General features: G+C 43.3%; 5 protein-coding genes across 5 annotated transcripts; 3 read left to right on the plus strand and 2 right to left on the minus strand.

Annotated features, from left to right (window-relative positions):
• Nucleotides 1-305: 305 nt before the first annotated feature.
• LOC137849366 (histone H2A.J) lies at nucleotides 306-2,727 on the minus strand. The gene has a single exon (XM_068668929.1). The coding sequence runs from the start codon at nucleotides 2,650-2,652 to the stop codon at nucleotides 2,263-2,265; it is 390 nt and encodes a 129-aa protein (XP_068525030.1). The 5' UTR covers nucleotides 2,653-2,727; the 3' UTR covers nucleotides 306-2,262.
• A 205-nt stretch (nucleotides 2,728-2,932) lies between these two features.
• Nucleotides 2,933-3,412, plus strand: LOC137849371 (histone H2B 1/2/3/4/6). The gene has a single exon (XM_068668935.1). It carries the CDS (start codon nucleotides 2,984-2,986, stop codon nucleotides 3,362-3,364), a length of 381 nt encoding a protein of 126 aa, XP_068525036.1. The 5' UTR covers nucleotides 2,933-2,983; the 3' UTR covers nucleotides 3,365-3,412.
• A 1,077-nt stretch (nucleotides 3,413-4,489) lies between these two features.
• On the minus strand, nucleotides 4,490-5,411 carry LOC137849372 (histone H1.10). Its single transcript, XM_068668936.1, has one exon. The coding sequence runs from the start codon at nucleotides 5,372-5,374 to the stop codon at nucleotides 4,715-4,717; it is 660 nt and encodes a 219-aa protein (XP_068525037.1). The 5' UTR covers nucleotides 5,375-5,411; the 3' UTR covers nucleotides 4,490-4,714.
• An 11,386-nt stretch (nucleotides 5,412-16,797) lies between these two features.
• Nucleotides 16,798-17,195, plus strand: LOC137849377 (histone H4). Its single transcript, XM_068668941.1, has one exon. It carries the CDS (start codon nucleotides 16,822-16,824, stop codon nucleotides 17,131-17,133), a length of 312 nt encoding a protein of 103 aa, XP_068525042.1. The 5' UTR covers nucleotides 16,798-16,821; the 3' UTR covers nucleotides 17,134-17,195.
• A 1,387-nt stretch (nucleotides 17,196-18,582) lies between these two features.
• LOC137849373 (histone H3) lies at nucleotides 18,583-21,372 on the plus strand. The gene is made up of 2 exons (XM_068668937.1): nucleotides 18,583-19,160; nucleotides 19,770-21,372. Exon 1 carries the CDS (start codon nucleotides 18,611-18,613, stop codon nucleotides 19,019-19,021), a length of 411 nt encoding a protein of 136 aa, XP_068525038.1. The 5' UTR covers nucleotides 18,583-18,610; the 3' UTR covers nucleotides 19,022-19,160; nucleotides 19,770-21,372.
• Nucleotides 21,373-21,418: the final 46 nt, after the last annotated feature.

A 21,418-nucleotide genomic window follows, 5' to 3' on the forward strand; every position in this document is an offset into this window, starting at 1 on the left:
TATTCCCAGCTCTGTCATGGACCAGCAGCTTTTCTTATACAAAAAACACTTGAGGCAGAAAGAAAATTGTTGCTCAGTAGTTTCTAATAAAGTTGCTTTTACTGTGGCTTGAGGACATTAAGTGTTACGTGGATCAAACATCATCCTAAGTAAAAAAAAATAAAATAAAAATCAGCACAAGTGAACTATATATGACTTCAAAATTACCCTTGATTTTCTTGAAAGCTTAAGTGGCAATTTATGTCTGTGTCTGTATCTATTACACCTGGAATAATGCAAATTAAAGAGATGTGGGATTTTTATTATTATTTTTTTTAGCATGCCTCTATTCTTAACGTTGAAAATAAAGGTGAAAACTTATGCACAAATCTTTAATTTTGCTTTTAAACTATGCAATTCTAAGGCTTGATATATAGACTGGCATTACAGAGTTACTGATGAATCTAATTAACCTACATTGTTTGAGGGAATTTTTTTTTCCTCTTTTCTTTATCCAGCATAATTTGCCTGAAAGCCACTGGTCTTTAACTACTGAAGGCTGGCCAGAACTCTTATGTGATAACTCATTTTACCTCAGAATTATCTGACTTCCAGGATGCATAGCTTTGGAGCCTCAGTGTGTTGGCAGCACTGGAATCACAACCGGTACAACCACTAGTAACTAAGAACAAAAATAGGGAATGCTTAGAAGTGGACATAAGTATTACAGAGGATAAAATTACAGATTTGAGAAGAGATTTGAGAGAAATAGGCAGTGCTTGGAATGAGATTGTAGAGAAAAATAGTGAATTGGTGGTCAGACAAAAAGAATTCTGTGAGCCATGCTGGATGTATCCCTGCATGCAGCAAATGGCAGGGGTCCTCTCCCATGGTTCCAACTGATTGCTACGTCCAAGATCTTGTTCATGATCTGATCACACACCTGGGTACAGATGCCTCCAACCCCTGTGCTTTTTATGGCATTGCATTTCTTTGATCCAGCTATTCCAATCCTCAAAACACACAAACACACAAAGAACTATGTTCTGGAGACTCAACATAAAATAAATTTGCATGTTAGAACACATTTTTTATATCATTGTGGAACAGAACGATTAAGCACAGATACTGCTACCATGTCAAACCACTTTTCTGCCTCACTTCCATTCTGTCTCTCTGCACCAATTATCCACAATATCCTACTTCAGATATGAGAGCCCTCCCTAAAGAGCATTTCTGCTACAGCTGGGGTGTGTGTGTGGGGGCGTTTGCCTTGCTATAGGTGGTATTTTTCTTCCTCTACAGCTCTGCTCCTCCTCCTCAGGGGATCGAGGGGACAGACCCATTGCACAGGTGAGAGCAATGGCCTCACTGCACTCACAGGCAGCTTCTGGGAACACCCTCACAAGAGGAATCCACCACTTTCTAATAACCCACATCAGAGAATCCAAAGTGCTTTAGCACTGTGTTCTTGGGTGACATCTGTGCCAGAGAAGTATAGGATTTATTCACGTAATGCTGCCCACTGTTAACTGATGTAACAGAGGAATAGCAATGCACTGTTAGGTAACTTAAGAAGACTTTCACATCTGAAAATCCTGCTTAAAACAGGAACGTATCAGTGCTAGTTTCTTCTGAATGAAAAGATGCTACAGTTGGTGATTTAATGCCTGAGTCTGACTAGTTGAGGGTCCAGATCAAAATAAGCTATATCCCCTAAGGCATTCCCAGTTCAATACCTATATAACAAAGTACAGCCACAGTTAAAACTTTTTTAAAAGACCACAGACTTCCTAAGAAAACCTTTACTCATTGTTAGCTGTAGTTATGTGGAGTCAGGTCATTCACTTATTGTCTTATGTACCCTGGTGTTTTTCCCACCTTTTAGCTACCTCTTGCCCCCCTTCTTTCCCAGCATAAGACCATAACATGCCATTTAGAGGGTCAATAAAGTTGAACAAATTGAATAAAACAAGCACTTACAAGAAAAAAAAAAAGCATCTAGTATAAAACTGTGTTTATATTCAGCTTTTCTTTGTTGATAAGGATGATTCATAATTGAAGTATCTCAGGTCTTATGTAGGAACCTAAAATTTCAAGACACTGTTACAGAGCATAGATTTAAATGTGAAAACAAAGGCAGCATGAAAGAAACACTTGACACCAAAAGCACTATCACAAAGAAAGCAACCCAACTCTTTTCTGACTACATGGGTGGCTCTGAAAAGAGCCTTTGGGTTATATTATGCTTTAAAAAAATCTGAGCAGTTCCGTTGATTGAACTTATTTGCTCTTAGCCTTGTGGCTTTCAGTCTTCTTAGGCAGCAGCACGGCCTGGATGTTGGGCAGCACCCCGCCCTGCGCGATGGTGACCTTGCCCAGCAGCTTGTTGAGCTCCTCGTCGTTGCGGATGGCCAGCTGCAGGTGGCGGGGGATGATGCGCGTCTTCTTGTTGTCGCGGGCCGCGTTGCCCGCCAGCTCCAGGATCTCGGCCGTCAGGTACTCCAGCACAGCCGCCATGTAGACGGGCGCTCCAGCCCCGACTCGCTCGGCATAGTTACCTTTCCGCAGCAGCCGGTGCACGCGGCCCACGGGGAACTGCAGCCCAGCCCGCGACGAGCGCGACTTGGCCTTAGCCCTGACTTTACCTCCCTGCTTCCCACGGCCGGACATTGCTCTGCTGTTAGCGCACAGAACCACAGACCACGAACGCCGCGAACAGAACGCCGAGCAAGCCTTCCCAACACCCGCGCCCTTCGCTTTTATCCCTTCCCTGGGCGGGATTAACCCCGGTGATTGGCTGGTGCCGGGCACGGTGCGAGGAGCCAATGAGAGAGCGGATCGCGCCGCCACCAATAGACACAGAGGAACGGCTGCGAACCCGGGCCCAATCGCGTGGCACGAGTCAGAGCCGCTGTATTTGCATAGCAGCCCTATAAATGCGGGGCGCCGAAGCCATTTTGGCTGCTGTTCCTGTTCAGCACGAGTGGGTATCGCTGTCAAAATGCCTGAGCCAGCTAAGTCTGCGCCGGCGCCCAAGAAGGGCTCCAAGAAAGCCGTCACCAAGACCCAGAAGAAGGGCGACAAGAAACGCAAGAAGAGCCGCAAGGAGAGCTACTCGATCTACGTGTACAAGGTGCTGAAGCAGGTGCACCCCGACACGGGCATCTCGTCCAAGGCCATGGGCATCATGAACTCCTTCGTCAACGACATCTTCGAGCGCATCGCCGGCGAGGCGTCGCGCCTGGCGCACTACAACAAGCGCTCGACCATCACGTCGCGGGAGATCCAGACGGCCGTGCGGCTGCTGCTGCCCGGCGAGCTGGCCAAGCACGCCGTGTCCGAGGGCACCAAGGCGGTCACCAAGTACACCAGCTCCAAGTAGAGCGCCGCGGATCCTGTTTTTAACCCAAAGGCTCTTTTAAGAGCCACCCACGTTTTCCCTGAAAGAGCTTTAACACAGCATGTCACACTGTTTAATAGACTTGAAAAGTAAATTAATAGACAAGCAAAACAAAGAAATACTGCTTTTGCACATCCAAAAAGAGTTTGCACTAATTAAGAAGATTAATTTCTGGAATCATTGGTCAATATCTTTTACCTTTAAGCTATTAAAAATGTTGACATCATCATGTCAGAATAAATCTTTTTCCAATAAATGCAAGCAGTACTGTTAAGTGATTTCCATTTAATGAAGCACACCAGTCGATCACAAATAGAAATTAACAGGTGTCCTAAAACATTCATTAGCACATCCTCTTGGCCGGGGGGGGGGGGGATATATTAAAAAAAAAAGCCTTTATTATTATTATTTTTTGTGTAGTAGTTTTATGATTATTCCGGGGTTATTTATTTTCTTTCTTTTTGAGAGAGCATTTAGCTCCGCAGGCCAAGAAAAGAATACAGACTGGAGGCGGGACGGAGGCTTTCAGAGGATGAGCTTCCCGGAGCTGGCGCCGGCTGTGCTCCGTATGCCGGCAGCAGCGCGGGCTTTTCGAATTCTCCCAGACGACCAATCAGCGGCCGCGGCTCCCCCCATCAACCAATCAGAAGAGGCCAGAGGCTGAGCCCCACAGCCGCGGGGAGCTCGGCTCCGCTCCGCCCGGGCTGCGGCTCCAGGTGCCCCGGCGCGGGTCGGGGCAGCGACCGGCAGAGCCGCCGCGCTCGGGCTGCGGGGAGGACAGGTGGCAACGCTGCCCACCTCCCGCCCCGGCAGCTCCCGCTCTAGAAGCGGTGCTGTGCGGTCAGGCAGAAATTAGGAGGCGCCCCGCCGACCCTGCCGAGCGGAAAGCTCATTGCCAAGGAGGCGGGGGAGCCGTGCCGACGGGGCTACGGTCCCTAAAAGGTGCGGCTGGAGCTGCAGTTAGGAACCGGGCTGTGCTGGTTAAAGCACTGAGCTGCTTAAAGCACTGAGAGAAACCTGCGCGCCCCACAGCGATACCCGCCCTAACCGGTCCCTTTAACAAAGGCACCCCCTTGCGGTGCTCAAAAAAGCCAGCCTGCGAAAAGCTTTTTCCAAGGGATCGCAAACTTTATTTTTCCCAAGTCTCTACGGCCGGAAGCTCGGCGTCCCGTCCTTCCCACAGCCGAACGCCCCGTCCCACGCGGATAGCAGCGTGTGGTCAGCACGGCTGCGGGCGCGGAGCGCGGTGACCGAGTGTATCAGCTCTTTTTCGGACAGTAGTGGGTGGCTCTTAAAAGAGCCGTTGGGTTTAAGTATTTCCACTTCAATACTTCACTTTTTGGGCGCTGCCTTCTTTGCCTTGGCTGCCTTTGGCTTGGCCGCCTTGGGCTTGGCAGCTTTGGGCTTCACCGCCTTTGCCTTAGCCGGGCTCTTCGCTGCCGCCGCCTTTTTGGGCTTGGCAGCCTTGGCAGCCTTCTTGGGGCTCTTGGCTGCTTTCTTGGTGGCAGCGGCCGCCGGCTTCTTGGCTTTCTTGGGGCTCTTCTTCACCGCCGCCTTCTTGGGCTTCTTGGCGGCGCTGGCGGGCTTCTTGGCCGCCGGCTTCTTGGGCTTGGCCGCGGCCGCCCGCTTCTTGGGCGCCTTCTCCTTCACCTCGCCGGGCTTCTTGCTGAGGCGGAAGGAGCCGGAGGCGCCGGTGCCCTTGGTCTGCACCAGGGTGCCCTTGCCGACGAGGCTCTTGAGCCCCAGCTTGATGCGGCTGTTGTTCTTCTCCACGTCGTAGCCGCCGGCGGCCAGCGCCTTCTTGAGCGCGGCGAGGGAGAGCCCCTTGCGCTCCTTGGAGGCGGCCACGGCCTTGGTGATCAGCTCGGTGACGCTGGGGCCCGCGGGCTTGCGCGCCTTGGAGCCGCCCGCCGCCTTCTTCGGCTTCTTGCCGGCGGCCTTGGCGGCGGGGGCCGCGACAGCGGGCGCTGCGGCGGGAGCGGTCTCCGACATCGCTGCCGAGACTTCTTCCTAATCAAAAGAAAGTAATTGGGCTACAGTAACCCCGATGCCTGAATTTATAGCGAAGCGGTGATCTGTGATTGGTGCTTTGCAGAGCCCGCCTAACTGTTAGCCAGGAAGAGCTTTTCGTCCTCCGAGTCTGTGTTTCTTCGGAGTTATAAATTCATATTTTTTAGAAAATGCCTGCCGCGAAACCACCCCAGTTTCTTCGGGGAGTAAAGAGAAGAGTGGGAAGTTTCATTCGGGGGAGTTTCTCGCTGTAGACACCCACGATGAGAGAAAAAAGATGCGTTTAACCTCCCGTCGTGCAGCTAGGGAGACCCCGGGGAAGGCGAACTTTTGTTTTTCCTTCTAAATTAAAATAAATCTCGTAGCTAAAAAACTTCCCCCATAATGCTGGGGTGTTCTTTAGGGGCTTTTCTCCAGATTAGAACAGGTACCGAGGGGGCAGCTTCAATACTTTTGTCATAAATTGATTTCAAAGAGAAGGAAGTAACACAATTTCATGGCTGAGCTTTGAATATGGATAAAGAATCGGCTCCCTTAACCACATCTTAAACTATTAAGGATACTGTATTTCCACAGAATTTCATGTTTGAGGAAAATAAGAGACCTTCAGACGAATGTATATACTTCTTAAAACTGTCTGGAACTTGTCATGGCTCGATGTCTTTTGTGGTGTGCTGTAAATGAATGGCAGGATTCTGATTATTTTATTATTTTTATTTTATTATTTTTTTATTTTTAATTGGGTCAGAAAACAGTTTGTGTTTATAAACACGAAGCTGTTAATGTCTTGTTAATACAAATAGATTCCGGATAAACTGATAGCTTAACGTCTCATTTACAATACTCTATATTACTATTCTTTAAAACTTGCAGCAGTAAACAGATTTGCAGGGTAAAAAAGTCAAACAGGTATAGATACACAAATAAGTATCACACAATTCTTAAACATTAATGGAGCAAGCTGAAGCATCACTTATCCGCAAATAAATACAATAAAATGGAATTCTGGCCTCTCTGAACAGAATGAATCAGACTACATTTTACTTACTGATGTTTGCATATGGACTTTTTTTTTTTATAGGATTCATAAAACCTAACACTCTTCTTTAAAGAAGAAGTGTTAAAGAGTCTTTAAAGTTTTTTTACAAATCCTCATAATATTTAAATAATTTCCTGATAATCCTCATAAATAAGAATCTGCTTTGATTTTCATTTAATTATAAAATCTTGCAAAGTGACAGCAGAAATTAAATCTCTGTCTCTCTTTAAATACTTTTAGTATTTTTAAGGAGTACTACGTATTGTTATCAGTATTTTGGGGTTTAATCAGACGACAGTAGCCTTGATTGGCTTCAAATTAGAATGCAAACAAACATTTACTCCTTCACTGAGAAGATCAAATTAAGATGAAACCTATTGTTTTGCCCCATACTTTGTAAATACCTGCCATGCAAAACATCAGTGTGCTATTTCAGCACAAAATCATTTCTTCCAGCACTTATACATTTGAGACTCTAGAAGACAAGTAAAATGCTAGAAAAGGCCTTGATATTTAGTTTTCTTGATCAAATGTTGAAGATACCATTACATTTTTCTTAATAGTATGTAGTTTTGGTTGAAATGACGTTAGGGAGAAATGAGATACATTGGAGTAGCTAGAGTGAAAACAATGAACTGCCACCTTCCCTTTTCTTATTCTGATTTGGTTCTATATTTGATTGCTGTGTCTGCATTTATGCCAGCTAATAAATACATTGAAAGTGAGAAGGAGAGGGAGGAAAACGCAGAGGAAAGGAAAAAATAAGCTTTTCTGTACCCTACTGTAAAAGCCAGATTGAATGGCACCCTGAATTTGGCTGTGAAATCTGCCATGCTTTTCTTGTGAACGTGATGTCATTCGCAGAGAAGCAACCAGAGCACATCCACAGAAACCACAGCTTTTGGGATATCAGGCTGGTAATCTAAATGAATAATAGGAATGAGGTTCATGGAGGCAAGAAAGGTCGTTGCTAGTAGTAAAATGAAGGCATTGTGGTAATTTTCAAGATTGGTGGGATGGAGATGTCCATGCAGCAGAATCAGGCTGTAAGTGACACAAAAGGGCTGTCAGGTGTTCGGATCTGCTTAATGTAACGCACACTTCTGGAACAAGGCTGGAGGATGTGTAATGTACCTTACTCTGTAGCTCGGACGATTTAAGGCTAGATCTCTACAAGTCAGGCTCAGTACAGGCAAATTGGCCAGGACGCTGGGAGCAGCTGGGGCCGGGCAGCCCCGGACACGGGTCTTGCTCCAGGTCCATCCCTCACCTGCACACCTTGGAGCATGCTTCCCTCCAAGCTTGCTCTTTGCAAATGTGTCCTCAGAGCACCAGCAGACGATTTCCTCCCTCTGCCCTTGAATGGGCTGTAGGTTAGGGATGGAGATAGGAGGCGGAGAGAAGCGGTAGGGCAGTTCTGAGGTTTGCTCCCTAAACAGCGGCTCTGGCCGGGCTCCCCCCACGCAGGATGTCGGCGGGTGGGGATGGCAGCGCCTGCCCCGAGCCAAGACCTCAGGGAAAAAGATCGCCTCGGCTTTGGTAAGGGAAGATGATGAAGAAGGTCCCGATTTGAGGATTGCAAGGAGAAGAATTTTGGACTTCTCCCGGTTTTAGTTCTAGATAAGTCCGTGTTATTTTATTTATTTATTTTTAAATAGTTCTCTCCTCCTGGTGCTGACTCTTTGGAGTCGCACTTCTCGAGTTCTTTCCTGTTCCCTGTTTGTCTGAGACACGTGAACTCTTGGCAGTTGGCCTCCAGCATTAAGTGTCATCATCCTTTATACTTTATCCTGTTCCTCAACCATCAAACCTGCCCTGTTCTGCCCAAAGCCTTATCCCTGGCCTACTACTGGGAGACGAGTGTTTTCTTCATCTTACCAATTATTTCTGCAGAAGTTTTAAAGGGTGGGCCTCTAGAAATATGAGGTGGCGTGACAAAGTTAGTTTTTATTTTTTATTATTATTTTTTTTTACAGTTTTATTTCCCTCCCCTGCATGTAGACGTGAATTTTTCCAGTTAATCAGATAAAACCAACTTGTCGGTAGCTCTGACAAGTTTGCTTTTCTGGTTGGCTTTTCTGGATATAGTTGTTAAATGCAACACTGAACCAAAACAACAGTTCTCAGATTTTAGAGACTAATCAAAATCTACTTCAAAAATAGCATGGTTATTGCCCCACATGTTTTACAGATGAGAGAGAAAGATAAATAAAATAATCATCTCAGCACTTAACTTAGCAAATCAATGAGTATGGAACAGAAAACAGTTTTTCAACCTCACAGAGAAATTTCTTACTGCCAAGCAATATTACTTGAAGCAGAAGTTTTTGAGTGAGATGATAATGATTGATGATGATGATTGATGATGATGATTATTTTTTTTTACAGTTTCCATGTGAAGAAACAGGTATATAAATGTTACTCATTTTATACCAGATTTCAACCAAACAGCAAAGATAGAAAATTCTCCCATTTCTCTTTCTCCCTTCCAAGCATCCTGTTCAAACGCAGGTTTTGTTTTTCTCCTGCTCAGCACCCCTAACCAATCTCTTTTGTCTCCTTATATTACATAAGCCTTAATTCTTGAAAACAGAACTTAAATTCCAACTATCATCACACAATGTATCCTGACTTCCCTCCTTGCCTACTAGTAGAGGTACTAGTAGAGGTACTAATGTAGATTACAGAAGGTACTACAAAATGCCAATGCAGAGAGGTCCAATGTAAGTATGTTCAAAACAAAAAGAATTCCTATATAAGAAATCCTTCCTACAACTGTATAACAAAGGAAGAAACTTTTTTTTTCTTTTTTTTTTTTCTTCTGTCTTTCCCCCCCCCCCCCCATCAGGAAGTAGGCTCCACTGGAGGAAAAGCAGATTAGACATTAGACAGATTGAGACATATTAGATTTACAGACTACAGGGAAACAATCTGGATAAGCTGATTAACCAAATATAGCTGAAAGACTACACTAATGATATTTACTGTTCTTAGCATGGTGAAGACAAAGAGAAATAATGATCTTTTAATTTAAGCATCCCATTCTGTTGACAAAGGATGTTTTTGCACACATTTAGGTGAGCACCCAAACATAAAAAGATCAAGAGATATTAGTCAAGTTCCTGCAAATTTCTTGACATACTGTTTCAGCAATTGCAAAAAATTATATACTATGGAAGAGTTAAGATGTTAAAGAGCTATCAGTGATAAAGTGACCTGTCTTTTATATATATCTCAATAAAGCTAACAAAAAATACATCACTGAATGTTAGGGCATCATGCTTCCTAATTAAAGTATCTTGCCTTCTAGTTTACTACCTGAAGTGATATAACAGCTTAGAAGGTTATGAAAAATGAATTTCCATTTGGTATAAGCCAAGAAACATAGTTCTAAAGATATGCAAGAGAAAATTGACCCATGGTCAATGGTCTAATCCAGACACTTGGAAAAACACTGTGAGCCATCTCTAGGAAAGAGAATATAAGCAAGTTCTTTTGCAGCTGAGTAGTGGTAGGATAGCCACTGCTGCTTTCTTTCTTCAACACATGTACATTGCCATGACATGTTTTAATCCTTGAGTTCAGGAAAAATTCTGGGCACTGCTACACTCAAAGTAGGACAAAGAATGTCTAAGAAAGTGAAATCATAAATATTCACAGAAAGGAAAATAACTTTGAGGACCATCATCTCGCTGAGTTCTTAGAAGTTGAGATATGAGGGTAATGTTCCTACCAAAATCTCTCCATCATAGAAGAATCTAGGTATCTCCCTAGTAGAAGTTTTCATATTTGCTTAGGTTCAGCAAAGCAGGATTGCTGTCAGGGATGCACTCGAGGATAATAACAGTGATTTGTAAGACCACAGTGATTGTAGAATGACAGTTCAGATGAAATGTGGAGAATGTCTCTAGAAATTATTTAGTCTAAACCCCAAGGTCAAAGCATGGTCAGCTCGAGCAGGGGGACACTATAACTTCTCTGGGCAGCCTGTTCCAACATTTGACCACTTTCACAGTAAAAAACAAACCAAAAAAAAAACAAACAAACAACACTTTTATGTTTAAGTAGATCTTACATTTCAGTTTTTACCAAATGCCTCCCGTCCTGTCACTTAGCAGCACTGAGAAGAGATTGGTTCTGTCTCCTTTACTCCCCCATCAGGTACCTATACGCATGGGTAAAATCTCCCTGAGACATCTCTCCTCCATGCTGAGCAGTCTTAGCTCTTTCAGCCTCTGCTTATATGACAGATGGTCCTCCTATCTCCTTATCATATTTGTGACCATTTGCTGCTCTCACTCCAGTTATGTTCATGTCTCTGTTGCACCAGGGAGCCAAGAATCAGATGCCACTCTCCTGACAGGTCTCATCAGTGCTGAGTGGAGAGAAATGATCACCTCCTGCAGTATTAGTTTGCAAACTGCAGTTATCCGGGTTAAATTGTAAAATGTGTATGCAGATTAATGCTGAATTGTACTCCTGCCACTTTAACTTCTGGTTGTAAAATAGAAGTTGCTACTACTCTGGTTTGGCTTTGTGGTCACGTTGTCCATGGCTGTAGGATTTGTTAAGCTTAGTTGGAGTCTCAGTGAACTGCCACATTAGATAACAATACAAATCAAAATGAAACAAAAGCCCTGCATCCACGGGTGATCAAAAGGTTGGTACAAGAAAGGGAATTACTCAGAAAAAATAAGGTGATTGGAATATCTAAGAGGGATCTAGTACAGGTTCTGTTTTTCCTCTATCCTTCTATCACATGCAGTTCTATCCTGCATGTGAGTAGATAAAAGAAAATCAACAAAGCCAGTCTAGGGAGAAGTGACTCCCCTGTCGGCCATCATTGCTGAATATTTGCTAAATAGAAAATAAAACAAGGTTGTATCTTTTCATGAACAAAGCCCCAGATCTCTTTGTCTGCATGGAAAACAGCAGTCTAAATCATCAAAGTGTCCTTTCTGGCTTTGAAAGCCTGTGAAAGAGAAATCCTCACAAAACCATGTTTTATTTCTATCCTCCCTTCACTGAGACTGAAAATTATCATTGATGTCTTTGTTTTGTTTTCAGTAGAAGAAAAAGATGAAGCAGGTAAATAAAGGCAAGAAAAAATACTAGGGGCCTGGAAAGGAAAAACCAAACCAAACCAAAACAAAAAAGGTAGCTGAGCTTAGGCCTGATTCTATTTTCCCAGATGCTCAGAAGAGTGCCTTTTGTGTGTTTGTGTTTCAGTCACATTGCAAATACTAACTCGGTGTCAGAGATGTAAATTGAAACTGGGTCATCAATATAGAAAATTTAAGTCTTACCCCTTCAGTGGCAGTGAGGATGTGCATGTTCTTAGGTGTCATTTCTTAAGACACCAAAGGTAGTTCTAACCTATTATGATGAGTGAAGTTAAATAGGAAATTCACCTGTGATTAATACTCAGTTCCATTCCTTACCTAGGTGACTACTCTTACTCTTAAGATCTCTAAAGAGCATGGGCAAGAACTAAGCTACAGGGCTACAGACTCAGCATATCTTGGGAAAGGAATACCTCATTGACATTGAGTTGTACTAGTTACCAGGTCAGCCAAATTCAAAGAAGATACGAAACTGGTCTGTTCCAAAATTAACTTTGTTTTTGAAATTAACTTTAGATTTAAATTAATTTAAAAATAATTTAAATTTATTTATTTAAATTAAATTTGGAAATATTCTCAGTAGAGAATGGAATATTTCTCAATTGCTGCCTGATATATTACAGATTTTCTTCCATTTCAATTTTACTCAGTTTTGGAAGTTCTCATAAGCACAAAAAATATTGTAAGTGAAACTACTAATCAGGACAACTTTTTCTAACACAAAACAAACATGTACATGCAGTGGGTACGATATCAAAGGATATAGCTATAACCTGAAGTTATATATTTATAGCTTGACAATGAACCAACTATTTTACTAGGTATTAAGGAAAAAACACATGATTATATGTGTGATGAGTATACAATGATTGTTTCTGCATCATAGATGGAGAAGATCTTCCACTGTTGTCAGGACTGGTATAGTCTCATTGTACATGTATGTTTTATGCCTAGCTTTTAGTGCAGAACATCAGGTAATAAGAAGAGGAAAATAAGGGAAAAAAAAAAAGGCAACGGTAACCATCAGAAGTCTAAGAAGTATTATCTTATAGAAAGGTGCATACAATTGCAGTTGCCTGTCTCAAAGAGAAGGCTGAAAACCTGAAATTCCTTCTTGCAAAAAAAAATATTAAAGATATAATATTAAATATATCTTAAAAATATTAAAAGGAGGGGCTTTAACTTTGCTGAGTGTACATTGTGGGAAATACAAAAAAATGTTATTTGCTGCAGCAAATTAGATGAAAGGAAATAATTTCTAATACAGACTAGAGTGACACACTGGAAAAATGTAGCTTGGGAAGACTGTGAAGTGTCCAAGAGTCAGTGATACTAAGCAAGTGTCAGAAATAAAAGGGGTATGATTAACTGTTGATAATGGGTGGAGGGCAACAAATAAATGCTGATGTCTAAATATTGGTAATTATCACAGAACTATAGATCAGAGAAAATCTGCATGTGCAAGGGAAGAGTGCACTACACTTTGCAATTAGGAACATTTTTGGAACAATCTCCCACAGCATTTTCATTTGGGGTCTGAGGGAATATGGGCAGGATCAGCAGGCCATTAGATGTTTGAAAATTGGCTGTAGCATGGGGTCAAAGCACTGCAGTTAAGAACTCAGTATCAGTGGACACTCATAAAAGAGAAGAAATTCCCATGACTGGATACTTGTTATAATTTGGTGTTTTCAGTAATAACCTGGATGACAAAACAGAATGGCTTGTGTGGTAGACACTAAGTTAGATAGAAGGTAGAAAGAGACAAAAGTAAGATATTTGATTCCAATAGACTTTAACAAACTTGAAGATTGGGCCAAGATAGAATTTACGCAGTCTGTCAAAGAGAAATATAAAGCAGAACAGATACTTGTATCAGCATGGTCTGGGAAATGACTGGCTGGAGCCTCCCTTCAAAGGACCTGGGGCTTAAGGTCATCTTTCCCAGGTACTGGGTGTTTAAAGGGAAGCCTGTTGCTGTGGCCAGAGCCTAAGAATAAATAAAATTCTGTAAGCAGCTGGGGTTTCAAAAACAAAACAAAACAAAACAAAAAAACAACAACCCGCCTCCCACATCTGGGTTTCCAACCAAAATATTAATGAAAAAAAGACAAAAGCACAGCAGTAGTGTCTGGAGACACTGACACAATGCATACCACCATTTTACAGACTTGGCCTCCTCCAGAAACAGACAGCCCAAGACAAAATTCAAGACATTTCTGCAGGCATGCCCACAGTAGATTCATTTCTTGGAAAACTATGCCCCAGAATGACTCCTAGGATTGAACAGTACTTCAGCTGCTTTTAAGTATTTACAACTCCATAGGAGCTGGCAGAGTTCAGGAAGAAAACTTATTGCCCAGTGCAGCTCTGCAGGATCCCAGGCAAGGGAAAATCTTAACAGTCTCTGCTGCGTGGGAAACTTCATGCTTACAATGCTTTCATTAAAGGTTTTTCTAGCTTAATCAATGGTCAATATATCAGGAGACCTGTGCTACTTCAAGTGCCAGTTTAGGAAGCAAAATCAGAATTTAAGAGAAGCAGTTAGTATCAGCAGAGTTGGTGAGCAGGTGTAGGAACAGATATGCATGGTGTGCTACAGAGCTTTGACATCTATCTACCACCCTGCTCCTGGAAAACCACTTGAAGCAACAGTTGGTGAGATCTGACTGGGCTCAATCCCGTTTTCTTCCTGGAAGAAGCCCAGGGAGGACAACATGGATGGGCAAGGTTATACCTGTCCCCAGTCTCAACTTATTGCCCTGTCCTTTCTCTACTGTTTCCTAAAAGAGCTTCATGTGAGGAACTAGGTATGCTAATATCTTCCCAACTCCCCAGTACTGGTTGAGGAGTTCCCCCAGTCTTTCTTCATAGAGGTATTCAGCTACACCAGCTATTCAGTGAGCCTGCCAGCACCAGCCCATGCCTAGGTAGCCTGGGGGAATTGCCAGGCTGCAATCACGAGTGCATATCTCTTAAGACTGTGGAATCATAGAATCATAGAAACACAAGGTTGAAAAGGACCTACAAGATAATTTAGTCCAACTGTCCTCCTGTCACCAATTCTATCCACTAAGTTATTAAATAGTGTAGTGGCAGGGGAAAGAGGGACCTATATATTTCAGCTAGCCTGCAGCTTGTGTATGGTGAGGTGGGGACAAGGCCATTGGAAGCCTTCTCCTTACAAGGTAGACACACCAGATTTACTAATCCAAAGGCATGCTAGTCTGGCCATGACCTTCAGTCCTGAGAGCTGTTATGTTGCTGTGTGTGAGAAACACCCTACAAAGTGTGTTTTTGTAATTCTAACACAAACAGTCCTGTCCAGGCCTCTGAAGGCTCCTACCTGGGACTCCTGAAGGCTTGTAACCTGTAGAAAGACTACACAAACTACAGGTCTCCCTATTTTCTTCAAGGTTTCCTTTTTTTTTTTTTCCCCAGCTTTTGCACCCCAGACTTCATTCCTTTTCTTCTCTCCTCTGGTGGTGGTTTTGGCTGAATCTTGGGGTATGCGTGCACAACATACAGGACATTTTTTGGTTTGCTTTAGTTTGCATTTTCGGTCCAATTGAAAAGTGTTTCAGACTATCTACCATGGCATCACCACCGATGTGATAGTTTTATTTTTAAGCTCAGGATTAAATTAAAAACTGTATATTCTAATTAATTACTCTAAAGTTATCAATGCATACATAAAACCCTCCAGCCCTATCAAATAGTGCTATAGTTTAAACACATATGAAAAACTACATAAGTTAACTAGAGGATGAAAAATTAAAAAAAAATAAATAAAAAAAAAAAAAAAAAAACACACAAGCAAAGCAACAACACAAAGAGAATATAAGTGTGGCAGTCAAAATCTTACAGATGGAAACCAAAAAATCCAGAGTACCTATCACATGGATGGATAGCAAGTGTTGTCAGCACACCGGAATCATTTGCTTCTGTCTCACAAAATCCAGTCTGTCTTGATTCCATCTTGCTGTGAATCTTTCCTTAGTATGCATTTGTACTAAACATTCAAAAAATGTTTAATCTTGCAAGAGCACTGTCACTACTACGTATTGGCTGGTGTCGGGGAGCAGAAGGGAAAGGCTTCTGAAATGTTGTGTTCTGTTGATAACAAGGCACTACTAAGTGAAGTAAATACAGTATGACCTATCAAACAAACAAGAACCTTACGCAGTACTAGAATCTTCCTTTAGGTTAGTAACAGCAGAAAATGCCCAAGATGCTTACTGTTTTGTGACATGACAGGAACTGAAGCAAGCAAAATTTTTATTTTTATTTATTTATTTTTAAGTATTGTACTCACATTGCCTGTTAACTCCTCCCAGGGAGAGAAAGGAGATATTAATAAGACTATGGCAAATCTACAGGAATTTAGATTATACCTAATTATATTACAATTTAGATTATACCAGAGTATACCAACATCAATTGGTGCCTCTGGAAGAGCAAGCACAGTTGGTACAGCTTAGATAAAAACTGTGAATGCTTCTACTAGGTGCAGTATAGCAGTTGATTAGAAGGTTTTAGTGAGGGATGGTTCACATTGGAAGACAGGAAAAAAAAAAAGATAATTCCCTTTTTTTTTTAGCATACAGCTTTTCTGCGTTAATGCATATTAGATAGGCAGGAAAAAAAATCAAAACAATAGCAATAATGGAAATATGGTAAAAGGTAAGAGAAAAAGAACTCACATTAGTAAGTGCAAATGAGCAAAATAAAGGTGATCACCAAATATAAATATAAATATAAATATAAATATAAATATAAATATAAATATAAATATAAATATATAAATGAAAAGATTCAATTCAGTATTCTGGTTAATGTGTGTATATAGACTCAAACTTAGTTATGTAAACATGGGGAAAGAGTATCACAGTCCCCTTTTTAGAAACAAGAGCTGGAAACCAAAAGGCAAAAACAATATTTTAGAAAATCTGACAGCACAAATGTTGTGAAAAAAGCTCCAAAGTACAAAGCCTGTATGGCAGGATATCAAAACATGAAAACTTTTGAAGAAAAGTTCATCAGTCTGAAATATAAACAAAAGAAGTCAGTAAGTGAACAACAGCACGAAATTAATAGGAGGTCAAAGTAACTTAAATCTCAGTCAGTGAGAGAGAAGAGAAAGCAAAAACAGCGGGAACCCTGCCCTGTGCCGGCGCAGTCCCCAACCAGGTCGGCTCCCCCGCTATAAAGGGCGCGGCGCGGCAGCGGGCCGCTCACAGCTCGGCTCAGGCAGCAGCAGTGGCACCATGTCCGGCAGAGGCAAGGGCGGGAAGGGGCTCGGCAAGGGGGGCGCCAAGCGGCACCGCAAGGTGCTGCGCGACAACATCCAGGGCATCACCAAGCCGGCCATCCGGCGCCTGGCGCGGCGCGGCGGCGTCAAGCGCATCTCGGGGCTCATCTACGAGGAGACGCGCGGCGTGCTCAAGGTCTTCCTGGAGAACGTGATCCGCGACGCCGTCACCTACACCGAGCACGCCAAGCGCAAGACGGTCACGGCCATGGACGTGGTCTACGCCCTCAAGCGCCAGGGACGCACCCTCTACGGCTTCGGCGGCTAAAGCGCGCAGCCAGCTGCTTCTCGGACCCTCTCGACACCCCAAAGGCTCTTTTAAGAGCCGCCCACCTTCTCTTCAGAAAGAGCTGTGTTACTTTAAACGTACTGAAACAAAGTTTCACATATCTATACCTTGACTGTTGAAAGTTGTTTAAGTCTTACATTGTTTACTAGTCAGCCTTAAGTGAGATGTACTTAAGCACCCAGTTACTAGTTTTGTTTCGTGGCTTGACTTCTGTTAAGTCAGATAAGTGAACAAGAGAATGTACAGTGTAACTGATTTCCCCTTCAGCAGTGTAACGGGAATCTTAAGGTTAGGATTGGCTTATTTCCCGAAAGATAAAATAGGCCGGATATCAGAGGTGAACCCCCCTTAACTTACTGATCCAGGCTGGAGCTGTTGGATCAGCCCAGGGGCAGGTCTGCTGCGCCCAGCAGGGGTCTCTGCAGGGCTGTTCTCAAGCGCTGAGTAAACAAAGAGCGGATGTAGGCAGCTATTTATATTTAAATCACGTTGTTCCCTGGGCTGCCTTACAGCAAAAGGAAGTGTGCTGAGGGAGAGGGGTGCTGGAGGAGGGGGAGGGGAGGGGAGGGGGAAGGGACATGCCCACAGCTGCTCGTCCCCTGAACACCTCATAAGCACGCAAATGCTGGAATGACCCCAAGTGTCCGAACGTATTTTTTCAGAAATCATCTCAAACGATCTGTATGTGAAGTGTATTAAAACTTGTACCGTCTCTTCTTTCAATACGGAGCTGTTGAAGCCTGAGCAGTTCCGTGCATCCGCTTTTCATCAGCGCTCTTCATTTCGCTCAAAAACCCGTCCCCGTTTCAGGATCCCTCCCGGTTGGGGAACGTAGCACAGAAATAAGCGTGCTTATTATAGCATGCTTTATAGTACTCTCTATACTAAAAGAAATTCTGTGTTCAAAATCTCATTCCTTGGATTAGAGCATCTTCACTTACACTTCATACCAGTTGGAAAGCATTTAGCACACACGATGCGGTATTAATTTGTACTAGCTCAGGACTAAGTTCTCTTAATGAAAGGATCTGTTGTAAGGGGTCCTGTTGAGAAAAATCTGGAGCACGCTTTATGTTCAGAGCTCGGGTGCAAGTGAGTTGAGAGAAAAGGAACGCGAATGTCCCATGTGGTTGGGAAAGCGTAACAACGTCTTTCCCGCAGACCGCTGCGAGTCTCCATTTTGGAGATACAACGTGGAGATCTCCATCCCTAAGGAACAGACGCGGCCGAAAGCAACAGCGGGGACTCCGAGGAGGGGGAGGGCAGGCGCCGCTGGCCGGTTAGCGAAGAGGCGCGCTTTCGAGGCGGGTTTTTTGAATTTGAAAACACCCAATGAAGCCGCAGCATTCCTGCCAGCCAATCGAGGAGCGGGGCACGCTATAAGAGCGGCCGCGGAGCCGCAGCGCTCCCATCGCACGGCTCCCCTTGGAAGCGGCGGCTCGGCAACCGGCAGGCGATGGCGCGCACGAAGCAGACGGCGCGTAAGTCGACGGGCGGGAAGGCGCCCCGCAAGCAGCTGGCCACCAAGGCGGCCCGCAAGAGCGCGCCGGCCACGGGCGGCGTGAAGAAGCCGCACCGCTACCGGCCCGGCACGGTGGCGCTGCGCGAGATCCGCCGCTACCAGAAGTCGACGGAGCTGCTGATCCGCAAGCTGCCCTTCCAGCGGCTGGTGCGCGAGATCGCGCAGGACTTCAAGACCGACCTGCGCTTCCAGAGCTCGGCCGTGATGGCGCTGCAGGAGGCGAGCGAGGCCTACCTGGTGGGGCTCTTCGAGGACACCAACCTGTGCGCCATCCACGCCAAGCGCGTCACCATCATGCCCAAGGACATCCAGCTCGCCCGCCGCATCCGCGGGGAGCGTGCCTGAGGCTCCTGACCCACCCTCCCGGTCCTTGGTCCTCAACTTCATCCCTGCACCCTAAAGGCTCTTTTAAGAGCCACCACTTCACCACTTGAGAGAGCTGAGACACTATTTGAATACATGACAGTCTTTGAGTTCTTTCACGGTATTGTACATTTTAAACTCTTTTATAAGTACTATTAAACCTTGCATTTGTTTAGTTTCCCCTACCTGAGCTCTGCAGTTTATTATCGATAGTCCAGAGGGAAAAAAGTTTGTAAATGTTTCTCAGGAGTATCCCATTGGGTTTTTAAGTAAACGGTGTTATGTGCTGTTTTAGTTGAGGGGCTTGGAAATATATCTGTTCGGCTACACTGAATTAGACGTTGTGAGAAAATTAGCAAATGAGATATTCATTAAGCATGGCGAGAACTATACCGTTCATTTAAAAAAAAAAAAAAAAGTGGCAGTATTATTGTCCCCTGCATGGGTTACTACAGTTAAGGAACATGGAAGGCATGGTCAGTGTTACTACATCGAAGATTAGCATAACACTTCTTAAATTTTTTTTAATTTTATTAATGTGATTGATACAAATGTACTGAGTCACTACTTAAAAGAGGGTATAGTGTAAGACTTAAGACTTTATAAGGTATGTAAGAGTCCTACTTCTTTGTGCATCACGTGAATAAAATAAAAACTAGTTAAGAAATCCTTATGTTAGGGATAATAGGAAACTGAAGCAAGTTAATTTATTTGCTCTTTGTATTCTCAGTGTTGTTTGCCTGACTTGGAGAAATCCGGCTGGAGTATTGTAAAGCAGCGAGGCTGGGAAAAACAAGCTGGAAGCTGGAGGATGCTCCTGGGAAAGGTTGCTGTCTCCCCCATCCGTCCCTCCCCCACCGCTCCGTTCTCCTCGCCCATCTCTCTCCCACCCCCTCCGTCCCCCTGCCCTTCGCAAAGAGGAAGCGCTGGCACAGGAGGAATATTTGTGGTTTTCATTCGGACCAAAAGAGCTAGGGGAGGGGAAGCAGCTGCCAAGCCTTTAAGGCTTGTAGGAAACATCTTTACGTGGCTTCGAGAATGGAGGACGAGAGTTTGTATTTCATTCTAAGAAGAAGGTAGAGTCAGAAGAGGAATACAATGTGAGATCAATGTTTATTAGAATTTTGTTTGTTAGTGCAAGATTTTTGTAGACAGGAAGTTACAGTTGGCCTCAAGCTCACTTTCATTTTCCAGTTTATCTTGTCTAGTCTTGCAGTCTCTATCTGTTCAACATCTCAGAAAAGTCACCATTTATTTTCATTCACAAATAAAACACTCAGATTACTGTGATTTTGATTCTTATGGCATCTTTTCCTCTGCCCTTGATCATACAGTCTGGCCTATCGAATATGCTTCTGTAAATGTTATCCAATCTGATCTGAAATGAAATTGAACTATTTGAGGATGGCATCTGGGGAAACCTGCAGTAAATTTCACAGGGCATTTCAGAAACACTACACAGGAGGTAAAACATACCCAATACAAGGAATATTCTCAATGTTATTTTAGATATGAAAGGGATGGGGACTAGAAAACAGCAATGTGTTTTTTTTGTTGTTTTTTTTTTGTGAAGGTCACATGTAGGGTAGCAATACATACATACAGACGTACATATTTTATATGTATACATGAATGTCCATACGCATACATGTGTATATATATATATATGCATATGTTTTTCCTTCACACAGTATCTATCATCTTTATTTCCAAATTCCCTCTCTCTCAAAACGACCTGGATTTTTCTTTTTTTTTTCCTTTTTTTTTTTTTTCTTTTCTGTGGTTCTGATCTGTTCTGCTGTATTGATAAAAGAAGTGAAAGAAGAAACTACTCTCTTTGCACAATAACACTTGCATGATAAGGGGTGAAAATTTGATTAAATGGAACTGCTTAAGCTAGAGTAATATATAGACTGTGCCCATAAGTGTAATTTAAAAGGAATTATTAACTATGTATCTGACTATACTCTAAGACTTTGGACAACAGGCTACATACTGTTTGTTCTTCTTGTTCCATGTTGGCAAGAGATTCGTTGCTGAAATGACTTAAGTTTGTAGCCAAGTACCAATTTGAGGTTAGAAAAGGTTAAAATGTCAAAGCAGGCAGCCTTGTTACATATGAAATTAAATGAAGGGGAAGATAAGAGGGGAATAAAAACTACCTCGCTGCCTATGTACAGTGCCATGCCTGATCACAGAGTGGAGCCTGCATTGATAGTAGTCCATGGAAGCTAATTGCTACAGTGAATGGGGAAATTTTTCATCACGACTGATGATTAGTTAATATCTTTGTTCCCAGGTCATGTATATGCAGTATCTATCAAAACTGACCCCGAGAGAATAGCTATGATGAATTACAAAAGACAAAACTTGAAATAA

Source organism: Anas acuta, chromosome 1 (assembly GCF_963932015.1).
Source record: "Anas acuta chromosome 1, bAnaAcu1.1, whole genome shotgun sequence".
Classification (NCBI taxonomy): Eukaryota; Metazoa; Chordata; class Aves; order Anseriformes; family Anatidae; genus Anas; species Anas acuta.

Bases quoted from the DNA above. Each gene is read 5' to 3' on its own strand.
- LOC137849377 (XM_068668941.1), top strand. From the start codon at position 16,822: ATGTCCGGCAGAGGCAAGGGCGGGAAGGGGCTCGGCAAGGGGGGCGCC.
- LOC137849372 (XM_068668936.1), bottom strand. From the start codon at position 5,374: ATGTCGGAGACCGCTCCCGCCGCAGCGCCCGCTGTCGCGGCCCCCGCC.
- LOC137849366 (XM_068668929.1), bottom strand. From the start codon at position 2,652: ATGTCCGGCCGTGGGAAGCAGGGAGGTAAAGTCAGGGCTAAGGCCAAG.
- LOC137849371 (XM_068668935.1), top strand. From the start codon at position 2,984: ATGCCTGAGCCAGCTAAGTCTGCGCCGGCGCCCAAGAAGGGCTCCAAG.
- LOC137849373 (XM_068668937.1), top strand. From the start codon at position 18,611: ATGGCGCGCACGAAGCAGACGGCGCGTAAGTCGACGGGCGGGAAGGCG.